Below are 12,891 nucleotides of genomic sequence, written 5' to 3' on the forward strand. Positions count from 1 at the left end.
CTGTTTTTAGGGCACGGCTTCTATGTAATATTGATTTCTTAGGAAAGGTTCCGTAACTTCAGCACATCTAGCAGTATGGGCACCAGTGGCAGCTGCATGTGCTCGCCTGCGTGGCGTGGCTCGGGTGGGTGCAAGCTCAAGTCCTGGGCAGCCTGACTCCCCAAGGCTGTAGGGGAGAGCCCCAGTGCAGTCCCATGAGGCCCAGCGTCCAGAGCAGGGAGAGGGTTGCAGGGCCAGAGGCCTGCTCCCAGGAGGGGCTGTGCTGCTGCCAAGGCTGAAAAGGTGCAAAGGAGCAGTCGGGGCCCAGAGCAGGGTGGGCAGGCCTGGCTGGCGACAGCAGGACCCTCCCAGCTCACGCACCATGGCTTGAAACTGCAGCACAGCTAGGAGGGCCCTTGGAGATCACATGGTCCCACCTCTCTCCCCAAACGTACAGACCAGGAAATGGAGACCCAGATGGGACAGGGACCTGGGCTCCAGAGGCAAAGCTGCTGCCCTCGTCTCTTCCAGGGGTAATGACTCAGGGGAATTCAGCGCTGCGGCAGACACAGCCAAGCGGCCAGCGGAGCTGCTGGCATCCCAGCCCTGCCTGGCCTCACCTTATCCTGCGCTTCCTGGGCAGAGAAGACGGCCCTTGATGCTCACAGCCTCCTGCCGGGTCTCAGGCAATCCCCCACTGCAGGCACGAGGCCGGGCTCATACACTGCTGGTCTGGGAGCCCCAGAAAGGCCAGGTGCACATCTCCGCGGGCTGTCCTCTGCCTCCCCTCCCCACGCAATCTTCCACACTCACACTCGCTCAGGCTCTAGGCTTCTGAACTCAGCCAGCCCAAGCCACATCCTACTCTGCCACTACACGGCCTCAGTTTCCCTGGCTGTAGCATGGAGACGATCTCCTCAGACTTCCAGAACTGCTGTAAGGATAAAATGAGGTCCTTGATGGCAATGCGTGTGACCTTTGGCACAGAGGAGAAAGCTAACGGGACCTAGTGACAACAGCAGCTCCCTACTCGCTTCCAGCCCCTCCCCCACCCAAACGTCCTGGCTCCACCCCTTCCAGGCACTGGGGCTCAAATGCTATTACTATTAGCCAGAATCTGACACATGAGAATGAGAGGAGACACTGCAGGGGGACCTGGGGTGGGGGATGGAATTGGCAGCGCTGTCAGCCAGACTTTATACGCTCTCCACTGTGGGAGCAGGAGGTGGCTCTGGGGGACCAAGTTGTGCCCAGTCCTCAATGGGCCCCTTCGCTGGGGTGCCAGTGCAGATTCTGCGCTGTAACCGTCCCCCTAGCCCAGGCCCAGCCTAGTTCAGGGCCCCCAACCCCACTCCCGCGCCCCAAGCTCCGGAGCCCCCACTCAGTAGCGCCACTGGGGACCGGAAAGCGCAGGGCGCGTCGGGCAGGACTGGCCTAGAGGGCAGAGGCTTGCAGGTGGGAGGAAGGCGGGGGGGGGGGAGGGCGTGGGAGGTGGAGGGAGACGCCGGGCAGGCCGCGGTCCCTCCCCGCTCCCTCCCCGCGAGCCGCCAGCTACAGTGCCCCTCCTGGGCAGGGGGCGGAGAAGACGGCGACTGGAGGGGAGGAGGCGGCGGCAGAGGCGGAGGAGGCAGCGGCGGCGGAGGCGGGATTTGGAGTTTCCCTCCGCAGCGGAGGCGGCGGCTGCCCCTTGGCTCCAGGAGAGGCCGCCACCCGGGGTTCCGGTGGCGTTAGGCGGCTGCAGTGGCGCTTCCCGCCGCCCGAGCTTCGGAAACTTCCTGGCCGCGACGCAGGGAACCGGCGCGGAGAACCGAGCAGAGAGGAGGTGAGTGGAGCACGCGGCGCCCCGGGGACCCCCACCCCACCCGGCCTGGCTGCCCCCGCCCGACGTGCGCTCCTCCACCCTGCACCCCCAAAGTCCTGACAACACACACCCCACGAAGCCGGCGCACGCGCCCCTACGACACCCATTCGGTGCTGCTCCGCACACCCCCGCACCCCGCCCGTGCACCTCCCGTGTCCCCTGCCACTTACACCGGCTGCACACTCGCGCGCATACAAACCACGCACCACAGACCCGGGTGCCTGTAGTGCACACACTAATAGCCCCTGCCCCACCACTCACCACTGTCCCCAACTCATGCCAACCCACCGAGACCCTGCCACGCCCCAGTACACACCCAGGCGCACACGCACGCTTCCAACACATCACTGCGATACCTGCACTAACATAGCTCCCCCTACCATGCCCCCACCACCTCGAACTCCCCATCTGCCCATTACAGACACCCCACCCACGTTGCCAGCCCAGAGGCACTGCAGTCCACCCACCCTGGAGCGAGGTCCCATCAGAAACCCACATCCCAGCGGCTGACGCTCCCCACGTCCCAGGCACACACCTCCAGCATCTCCAACGCGCACTCTCATCCACCCCAGCACGCGCGCACACCTGCTGGATTCACGCTCTCCAGCACCCTGCCCCGCGCCCATCACAAATAGCCTTCGACACCCCCCAGCACATCTCTGAGTCCCTCCCTCCCTCCCCCCAACACCTGGCACGCGGGCTCTAGAGGCTGCAGCATTTGGTGGCATCCCTGCCAGGCACCTCTGGCTCTCCTTCGGCAGCGGCTCAGCAGCCCTGGGCCCCCCAGGTGCCTCCCTAAACAGACCTTGAGACTCCCCAGCGACTGGCTTGGCCTCTTCCCTAAGAGATAAAGAAGGCACTTTGGGGTCCAAGGTAGGGTACTTAGATGTGGAAGCCAGGGTCCCCGGGGAGGGGCGGGGAGGCGGCGGAAAGAGCCCGGCGCTGAAATGGAGGCGGCCCAGGTGGGACCAAAGGGGAGCCAGCTGCCCGGCAAGCACGTAGTAGGTGGGTTCCATGGGGGCTGGCGTCCGCGCGCGCTGTCTGGGTGCCTGCCTGCGTGTGTGTTACGGGGAGGGCTGTGTGTGCACGTGTGCTTGTGCGTGTCGGGGTGGGGGAGGAGTGTGTGATCGGCAGAAGGAAAAGCAGGAGCAGCTCCCTCAGGCAACAATTGCTTTCATTCATTCATGCCTTCTTTGTTAACGAGCATTTCTTCCGCGAGCGCCGGGCGCGTGCCAGGCCCTGCACTGGGGGCTGGGGCCAGCTTGGGGCCGGGCACACACCCGTTCCTGCCTTGGAGGAACTCCCAGTCCCGCGAGGAGACCGACCAGGAAAAGCAGAAAGCCATCCCCAGCAGAAAGTGGATTTGGTGGAAAAGACACTGGATTTGGCAGGCACGCTGTCGCTGGGACTTGTGCTCTTGGCCATGTGACCCGGCCGCGACAGCCGAAATCCTGTCACTGAGCCCGGCGGGAACGGTGCATTTCGTGGGGGAAGGCGGCGCGGCGCCGCTCTCGGGAGGCTCCCGGGACCAGAGGGCGCACGCTGCGCGCGCGAGGCCTGCAGGAGGCGGCGTCCCCGCGGCCTCCAGGGGGCGCTGGCCCGGCCCGGCAGAGGCCCGGGGCGCCCGGCGGGGGCGCCCGGCGGGGGCGGGGGCGGGGGCGCCCGGCGGGGGCGGGGGCGGCAGGCGCAGCGCCCACCCTGCGGCGGGCAGCGAGCGCGCGGCCTGGCTCCGCCCGCCGGAGGGGGCCAGAAGAGGCCCGGGCGCGCGGCGCGGCCTCCCCCAGCACAGCGCACCCGGGAGCGGCTGCCGGCGGGGCGGCGCCCAGAGCCGGCGCTACAGGGGGCCTGAGTGGGGGCGGCCCGGCGAGGGTCGCGGGTGAGGGGGGGGTTAGGGGGTTGGCTGCGCTCAGCCCTGCAGTGCGGAGGTGGCAACAGGTTCCCATTTGTCCTGTTGCTGGTGCTGCAGGCGCTGTGGGCCCCGAGCACTGAGCTCTGACTTTGGAAATTGAGCCCCTCATGGCGTCCTCCCAAATGCTTTCTCCCGGTAGGGGGGCTTACCAGCAGGGCTCCGCAGTTAGGTGCAGGGGAGCCCCTTGCCAAGCGTCGGGAGACGTGGACCCGTGGATCCTAGGCTTCCCCTCCCTTCCCCATTGCGGAGGTTTCCTCTCCCCGTCCTCATTCCAGCCCAGCTCCTCTCCCCTCCAGGGAGCCCTCTCCAGAGAGCGCCCCTGAGCACCTCAGGAGCTCCCTCTCTAGTCAAACTGAGCCCCCACGGCAGGGCGGGCGGGGGAAGTGGCTGTCCAGCTCCCTGCTGGTCACAGCCCTGTGCCACCCCCACTATCCACAACAAGACTGGCACATGGCAGAACCTCCGCAGTGCCTTCAACCCCTGCCCACTCTGAGCTCCCACCCACAGCTGCAGTGGGCCTGGAGGCAGCCCCCAGGCTGGGTGCCGGTGTCCACCTCCACCACCGTGGAGCTAGGCTGTGAGACAGAAGACAGAAGACAAAGTCCCTGCCCCAGGAACACACTGAGAAAGGGGGAAAGTGACCACACTAGGCAGCACAGAGGAGGGAGACTACTGGCTCCTAGTTGGGAAGGCTGCCTGGAGGAGGGGGCCTGAAGAATGAGCAGAATCTCAGAATCTGGGCAGGGGGCATAGGAGGGAGGCCTGGGCTGGGGCCCATGCCCACTGGGCAAGAGAAGGAAGGGCACAGTCCAGCTGCCCAAAGCCCTTGGATGCAGGAATTAGGACTCATGTTAGAGGCAGGGACATGGGGGGGGTGTGGCCAGAAAGCAGCCCAGTGCCAGGGTCCTGGGAGTCCCCGGCTAGCAACCCACTGCCCGAAAGGGAGGGAGAGAGGCAAACTGGAAGCCCCTTAGAGGTGGCCCACCTACCTTTCCGTCACCTGTCCTCTTACCTAACCATGACCTCAGACGTCTTCTCCTCTAACTCCATGGCTCCTCAAAGGAGTCTTTGGACTCATAGTTTGCTCTGCATTTCCCACTTGTTAGAAAAATGCTTTGTGGTGCCCATCCTCGTGTGCATAACTTTGCTTTCTTTTACTTTAGTTCCTTAGATTCCCAAAAGTGGTCAAAGGGTTGGGATTTTTTCCTAGCTCTTGATATTGCCAGATTAATTTCCAAAGGGGCCGTACCAATATATAACCCTGCGACAGTTGAACGGCACGCTGATTTCACAGCAATCTTGCCAGCACTGCGTGTTCTCAAAAATGAGAACATTTCTAATGCGGGTAGGTGGGAAGTGTTACCTCCTTGGTCATTGTTACTTGTTTATTGGAGTGGCTTTCCTTCCACGCCTGAAGTTGAACCTTCCCCCAAATATTTGTTAGGCCACCGCATTCCCTCCTTCCTGCAGTATGCAGTGTTTTCAGGTTCTTTGCCCATTTATCTACAGGGGTCTTAACCTTTTGGTTGGGTATGAGCTTTATCTTATCTGTCGTACATTTTCCTTCAACACTGTTATTTGCTTTCGTTGAGCTTTAAGCAGAGAAGGGACTTTTAGCCAGATCAGCATTGTGGACACCTCCCCCTGACCCTGGTCTCCTGTCTCAGCGCTCACCACACCTGAGACCTTGTCCAGTGCTCTTGCTGCCTGTGGATCTGTCCCGCCTGTTGTGCCCATGGAGGAAAGGATGGAGGCCACCAGCCTTGGTTGAGTGGATGGCATTCTGACATTGGGCAGGGCTGGGCAGGGCAGGGTGGAGGGCAGGTCGTTGCAGGCCCGAAGGCAGGGAGACTGTTGTGCAAGACATGACAGTGACCTGGCCTAAAGCTGATGAATTTGAGCCCTCGGCTAGGGCAGGGGACAGGGGAGAGAGGCGTGGATGTGAGAGATATTTAGGTAGAAACTACTTCTCTCCACTTTGATCAGCCGAAGGGGGGTTAAGGGAAGGAGGCAGACGGGGGAGCCAGGGGTGACTCTTAGGATCAGTAATGTGATAAGAGCAGAGTGCCCCAGTTTAGGGCTGGGAGCTCAGGGTTCTGGGTGCTTTTGGCCAGTCCTGTGCAAGTGAAGCGGGCTGGGATTGGTAGGTATCCAGGAGCTACCCCTGCCTGCCTAGCCCCGCAGCAGAGCTCTGGGCCAAAGCTGCACTGAGTTTCTGGTCCTGCTTCCTCCTCCCCTCCGTGATTTCGGTGGCATCCCAAGTTTGCCCAAGCTGCTAGCTATGAGCCCATTACAGAGATGGGGCCACTGAGATCTGGGCAGGGGAGAAGATGGTCCAGTATCACCCTGTGAGTTGGGTTGGAGGCAGCTTCTGCGGCAGAGGGGCTGGGCTCTGGTCCCCACCCCTCCCCCTGCCTCCCGAGGCCAGGCTGGCGCCGGCCAGGGGAGCCGCAGCTGGTCCCCTGCTGGGCCCCTGACCTGCCCTTGGCCTCTGCCCCGACCCTGTCCCGCCTCGGTGGAAGCCCCAGCTCAGCCGACTCGCAGGTCCCACCCGACTGCTTCGGCTAGCACCCGTTGGCTCACCGGCCCGCCGGGCCCGCCCCCGGAGCCCCGCCCCGGCCCGCCCCTCGGAGTTGTAACTCCACGTCCGAAGGCAGTTTCCAAGGTGGAAGCTGAGTCCGGCTGCCAGGAAGCGGCCGGTGCGCGGGCTGCGCGGGCTGCGCGGGGCTCGGCTTCCACGTGCGAGCCTGCACCGCCGCCCCGCCCTCTCCTGGCGGCCAGGCCTGGGGACTCCTTGCCCCGGGACGGCGCCCCGCGTTCCGCCGTGGCAGTGGTCGTGGCCAGAACGTCCACGCGCGGTCGTCCACCGCCGGATCTCGCTCCAGGTCTCTTTCCTTTTGTTCTCTCCTAGGGGTGAGGGGAAATGGGGGACCAGGGGCCAGGTCACCTCTGAGAGGACTCGCTGAGGCCCAGCACCTCGGCGCCTCCTCTGTTCCCCTGGCCCACCTGGCCGTGGGGGAGATCTAGGCCTCGAACGGCACTCCTCACACGCACACCCCCAACCAGAGTCGGAAGCTCGAACTTGGGGAGCGTTCGCGAGAAGGCCGAGAGAGGAGCAGAAAGGGGGTATGGAGAGAGGCGACTGCGGCCTCAGGGTACCCCAAGATGAGCCTCGAAGGGGCGGTTAGCCGCTCAGCCCTCTCTTCTCGAGGACCCTTCCCCAGGCCGAGCTGCTGCCTGGGGGTTTTCTTGGGGCGCCTTGTTGGGAGTCCTCACGGTGGGGGACCCTGGGCTCCCGCCTTCAGGACGCGGGGCCGGCTTCAAGTCTGAGCCCCCTCGGCCCTCCGGTAGCTCACACCACGCCTTCTCTCTCTCCGCAGCGCCCGTGGCCCGGCGTGTAGGGAGCCGATCGCCCATGGAGGGTTTGGGCCGCTCGTGCCTGTGGCTGCGCCGGGAGCTGTCGCCCCCGCGGCCGCGGCTCCTGCTCCTGGACTGCCGCAGCCGCGAGCTGTACGAGTCGGCGCGCATCGGTGGGGCGCTGAGCGTGGCCCTGCCGGCGCTCCTGCTGCGCCGCCTGCGGAGGGGCAGCCTGTCGGTGCGCGCGCTCCTGCCTGGGCCGCCGCTGCAGCCGCCCCCGCCTGCCCCCGTGCTCCTGTACGACCAGGGTGGGGGCCGGCGCCGGCGCGGGGAGGCCGAGGCCGAGGCCGAGGAGTGGGAGGCCGAGTCGGTGCTGGGCACCCTGCTGCAGAAGCTGCGAGAGGAAGGCTACCTGGCCTACTACCTCCAGGGTAGGTGCCGCGGGGCCCTCCTTCCATGGGGTTCGGGATTCATTTGACCTTAGGCCAGCCCCACTTCTTTTTTTCTAAAGCGAGTTGAGGCCCCCGTCCCCTGATGGCCTGCCAGGCTGCTTTGAGAGGAGGGAAGCCTGAGTGTGACCGTGGGCAAGTTCTTCACCCTCAGCAGCCCACTCTCTGAGCCTGGAAAATGGGGAGAATTAGCCTGACCTGAGCTAGTTCTCAGGATGCTCAAGAGCGAAGTACAAAGTGCGGGCTCCCCAGGGCCTCGGCAAGGGCATCCCCGCCTCCCCAACCTGCTCAGCAATGAGCAAGGGAGGCAGGAGGCAGACAGCATTGGTGCAATCATGGCTCACTGAAGCCTCCTGGGCTCAAGCGATCCTCCCACCTTAGCCTCCCCAACAGCATATAAAGTGTCAGGTTTCCAGCCTGGGGAAATAATATCTGTAAATAGAGATGCCGGCTTCTTGAGACTTTAGAACCATTCTGGTGGAATGTCATATTCTCCCCCAAGTTCCCCACATCTTGGGGTCCCACTTCATCCCTGAGGCTCAAGACATGCCCAGGCAGAGAACTGACATCTGAGTTCTTCCTTTTCTTTAACTGATGGCCACAGTCCTCCCTAAGGCTGGCAGTACATCTCGGCTCTGTCGAGCCCTCACACCTGCCTCAGCTTGACCCTAGGGGTGTAAGATCCTTTCCGGTGGCTCAGCGTGAGCCCAGCTTCTTGCAGCCCCAGCTGAGTGAGGGTGGCTAGGGCCCCACGTGGGCACCAGGACACACCAAGCTGCTGGTTTTTGTGTTCCCTTTGGGAACATTTGCAAACCCTCCAAGTTGTCTAGGGTCAGCTCCCCAGCCCCAGACAGAGGCACTTGGCTGCCCAGGAGGCCAGGTCAGCAGGCCCCATGCCCTCTCCCCAACAGGAGGCTTCAGCAGATTCCAGGCCGAGTGCCCTCACCTGTGTGAGACCAGCCTTGGTGGCCGTGCCGGCTCCAGCATGGCCCCGGTACCCAGTCCAGTGCCTGTGGTGGGGTTGGGCAGCCTGTGCCTGGGCTCCGACTGCTCTGATGCGGAATCCGAGGCTGACCGCGACTCCATGAGCTGTGGCCTGGATTCGGAGGGTGCCACACCCCCACCAGTGGGGCTGCGGGCATCCTTCCCTGTCCAGATCCTGCCCAACCTCTATCTGGGCAGTGCCCGGGATTCTGCCAACTTGGAGAGCCTGGCCAAACTGGGCATCCGCTACATCCTCAATGTCACCCCCAACCTCCCAAACTTCTTCGAGAAGAATGGCGACTTTCACTACAAGCAGATCCCCATCTCCGACCACTGGAGCCAGAACCTGTCGCAGTTCTTTCCGGAGGCAATTGAGTTCATTGGTGAGTCCACCCCGCCCACCCTTCCCTCCTGTCCTCCCCAAGGCCTGCTCTGGCCTCCCCCTTGTGAGTACTCCTCCCAAGCCCAGCTGCCATTCCCAGAACCAAAAGCCAAGGTGGCACTTCTAGGGGACAGGCAGAGCTAGGGCGGCCCCCAGAGGCCACTAGCGAAACCTCCAGGCCGTGGCCATCTGGCTCAAGGGGGCAGGACGGGGTCTTTGAGGGCCCTTCGGAAGGCCTTGGCCTCACACACGCCTGCCCTCCGGGTCTCCCGGGCCCTGTCCTGCCCCATCTAGATGAGGCCTTGTCCCAGAACTGCGGGGTGCTCGTCCACTGCCTGGCAGGGGTCAGCCGTTCTGTCACGGTCACTGTGGCCTACCTCATGCAGAAGCTCCACCTCTCTCTCAACGATGCCTATGACCTGGTCAAGAGGAAGAAGTCTAACATCTCCCCCAACTTCAACTTCATGGGGCAGTTGCTGGACTTCGAGCGCAGCCTGCGGCTGGAGGAGCGCCGCTCGCAGGAGCAGGGCAGGGGCGGGCAGGCATCTGCGGCCTCCAACCCGCCCTCCTTCTTCACCACCCCCACCAGTGATGGAGCCTTCGAGCTGGCCCCCACCTAGGGCCCCGTGGCCGGCGGGCCGGCCCCTGCCCCACCCCCACCCACGGGTGTCCCTCCGCACTCGTGTGGCAAGGGAGGGGAGGGCGGGAGGGCTCGGCCTGAGCAGGGTGCTGGGGGGAGAGCGCAATACCTCATGCGGGCTGCCGTCCTAATCAACGTGCCTACGGCAGGACCATGCTCGGAGCCTGCCTCTTCTGCGACTGTTACTTTTTTCTTTGCGGGATGGGGGTGGGGGTTCCCTCTCCAGGTGGTTGTCCAGGCCCAGGCCCCGGCCCTGGGTGCTCGGCCAGCTCGGCTAGGCCCTGCGCCTCCCTGCGCGTCCCCCTTCGGGAAGGGTGTGTGCCACCTCATTGCCACAGGGACTGGATCGCAGTCCATCCCCTGTCCCCAAATGGCCACTTGGGGGAGAGGAGTTTGCCATCACTGGTGTTGTCACCTCCCTGTTTCTCCACCAAGGGCTTGGGCCTCTCGGGGCTGGGGCCTCCCAGGGGATGGGGACCCAGAGGTGCAGTGGCCGCACACATCCATGGCCTAGGAGCTACTGGGCAGGTTCCCGGCCACACATCTGGTGGGCTGTTTTTTTTTTTTTTTTTCCTCTTCCCCCAGATGTCTTGACGGGATCACTGGGGCTCTTTGTGAGTGAGGGTGGCCAAACTACCGCCGGAGGAGATGGGGTCTCAGAGCGAGAGCTGGGGAGGGGGAGGGGAAGAAGAAGGCCTCACTTTTGCTGCTGCGGGGCCCACACAGCCACTGCTACTTTGGGGGGTGGGGAAGGGGCCAAGCTGCAGACACACACAGTCATTCATTCTGTCCACACCCCTGTGGGTGGCGGGTGTGCGTGTGTGCGCTTGTGTGTGCGTGCGTGTCGGCACTCACACACACATGCTAGCCCACTGATGCACCCAGCCCAGGGCTGGCAGTCTTTGCGGCACGGGGCCATCTCACCCTGGAGCCTGGAGAGGAGCTGTGCTTGTTTGTTTTTGTAATCCATATCATAGTTGCTTTCTTTCATTGTTCCTTCTGAATAAACAGTTTATTTAAGATACTGAGTAGAGAGAGAAGCTACCTCCTGAGCACCTTGGAGGGTTTGGGGGAAGGTGGGGAAGGAGGCCCTCTTGGTCTCTCTGGACTGCCCATGGTGGAAAGGGGGATGTGCCTGGCTGGCCGGGGACTCAAGTGCCACCCCCCTCCCTGCCCCATGTTATCATTTCCCATCTTGTGCTTACACTGCCCGCTGGCCCACGCTCTGAGTCGCCCATTCATTCATCTCCATTTGAACCCCTAGTCTGTGCCACACACTGTCCTGGGGACTAGGTTGCAGCAGTGAGCTCTGCCTGCTCAGAGCAGACTTTCTAGTGGGGGAAGAAACGATAAATGCAACAGTCACAGCACTGCAGTTATGCCATAGATGTTCATTGCCATGGACAGAGCAGAAAAGTGAGGAGCCAGCACTCACCACTGACCCCTGAGACACGGGCCAAGTCAGCCCTGCGCCCTGCCTGGAGCCTCCTGAGGGCTGCCCCGGCTGGGTGGCATCCTGAGAGTGACAGGGAGGGGTGTGGGCAGACTGGCACATGTGAGTGTTGTGGTTCTCTGGCTTGTGGAATTTGGGCTACAAAGGCACAGGCTGGGGACTAGAAGAGCCCCATGGAGAACATGGAGACCCACGGGCCACCTAAAGGGACAGAGGTGAACTGCACCTCTCCTCATCTTGGGACACTGCCAATGCCTTCTCCACACCGTAACTGGCGGGGTCTATAAGGCTGTGACTCTCCACCATGGAGATGTAGGAGAGGGGAAGGGCAGCTGGAGGGTGGCGGGGAGCAAGTGCAGCCTGAGAAAGCTGTGGAGGCTTTGGGAGCAACGTGGCCCAGAACCCACAAGATGTTGGGGGCAATCTAAAGGCATGTGCGTGAATGGCTGGGCTGGTAGGAAAGGAAGAGCAAGGTGATGAGGTGAGAAATGAGGCGAATCCTCTGGGCCAGCGGAGTAAGCCACTCTGGGGCTAGCCCAGGAGCCAGGACCCTCCACTGGAACGCAGCCCCACCAACACCTTGATTTCTGTCCAGTGAAATCTATTTTGGATGGCTGATCTACTGAAATGGAAGATGTGAAATCTGTGTTGCTGTAAGTCACTAACTCTGTGGTAATTTATTACAGCAGCCACAGAAATCTACTAGAACAGGTGACCTAGGAAGATAGATCCCAAATAAAGAACAGGGTGTGTGCTGATCTTGACCTTGGATCTGGGGGGAAGTGGAATAAAAGGAAAATGTTCCCCCTCCCCTGAGAGCTTATAGCCACAGGCTGGACTGTTCTTTTAGAGTGGTCTAGTCATAGAGTAGTGGACACTCCAGAATCTCTCTCGGAGGGACTTAGAAACAGTGATTCAGCCAGGCACGGTGGCTTACACCTGTAATCCCAGTACTTTGGGGGGCTCACCTGAGGTCAGGAGTTCAAGACCAGCCCGGCCAACATGGGGAAACCCTGTCTCTACTAAAAATAAAAAATAAAAATAAAAAAATACTGAGCTGGGCATGGTGGCACGTGCCTGTAATCCCAGCTACTTGGGAGGTTGAGGCACAAGAATCACTGGAACCTGGGAGGCAGAGGTTGCAGTAAGCTGGGATTGCACCACTGCACTCCAGCCTGGGTGACAGAGTGAGAGAGTGATGAGAGAGTGAAAGTGAGGCCCTGCCTCAAAACAAACAAACAAAACAAAACAAAACAAAAAACAGTGATCTGGCTGCTGGAGAAGGCTCCTGGATTTGTCTTGAAGCTGCATTCGACTATCTTACATACAGGCTTTACTTAGATGATTGTGACAGCCCAATAAAAATAGCAGTTTAAAACATAAATAAAATACATTTTTAAAGTTTTTATTTTAGAAACGAGGTCTCAATATAGAACTTAAATAGGCCAGGTGCAGTGCCTCAGCCTCCCAAAGTGCTGAGATTACAGGCATGAGCCACCGCACCTGGCCTATTTAAGTTTTAAATGAAGTGGTTCAGAGGTCACGTTGCTCCAGAGTGACCAGCAGAAGCAAGCACACATCCTCTGTGGAGGGAGGGATCTCCTTTAAACACAGGCCTCAAAACACTGCTATAGAAAATTCCAAAATACGTAATTTTTTAAAATCCTAAAATGTACAAGGAAACAAGCCACCATGAGTTATAGAAACATTTAACATGTGAATTCAGGTATCAGTCCTGCAAAGATAGCAGCCTTTGAAATTATATGACGAAGACTATAAGTATAATTAATATGCTTAAAGAAATAAAAGGAAATATTGAAACTGTAATAAAAAAGCAAGAGAATATAAAATGACTAGATACGCTTGAAAGAAAACCA

General features: G+C 61.0%; 1 protein-coding gene across 1 annotated transcript; it reads left to right on the plus strand.

Moving 5' to 3' along the window:
* Positions 1-1,630: 1,630 nt before the first annotated feature.
* DUSP9 (dual specificity phosphatase 9) lies at positions 1,631-10,585 on the plus strand. Its single transcript, XM_030806444.1, has 4 exons — positions 1,631-1,801; positions 7,130-7,537; positions 8,467-8,922; positions 9,216-10,585. The coding sequence occupies exons 2-4, from the start codon at positions 7,165-7,167 to the stop codon at positions 9,539-9,541; spliced, it is 1,155 nt and encodes a 384-aa protein (XP_030662304.1). The 5' UTR covers positions 1,631-1,801; positions 7,130-7,164; the 3' UTR covers positions 9,542-10,585.
* The last annotated feature ends 2,306 nt before the right edge of the window (positions 10,586-12,891 follow it).

This window comes from Nomascus leucogenys, chromosome X (genome assembly GCF_006542625.1).
Source record: "Nomascus leucogenys isolate Asia chromosome X, Asia_NLE_v1, whole genome shotgun sequence".
NCBI lineage: Eukaryota > Metazoa > Chordata > Mammalia > Primates > Hylobatidae > Nomascus > Nomascus leucogenys.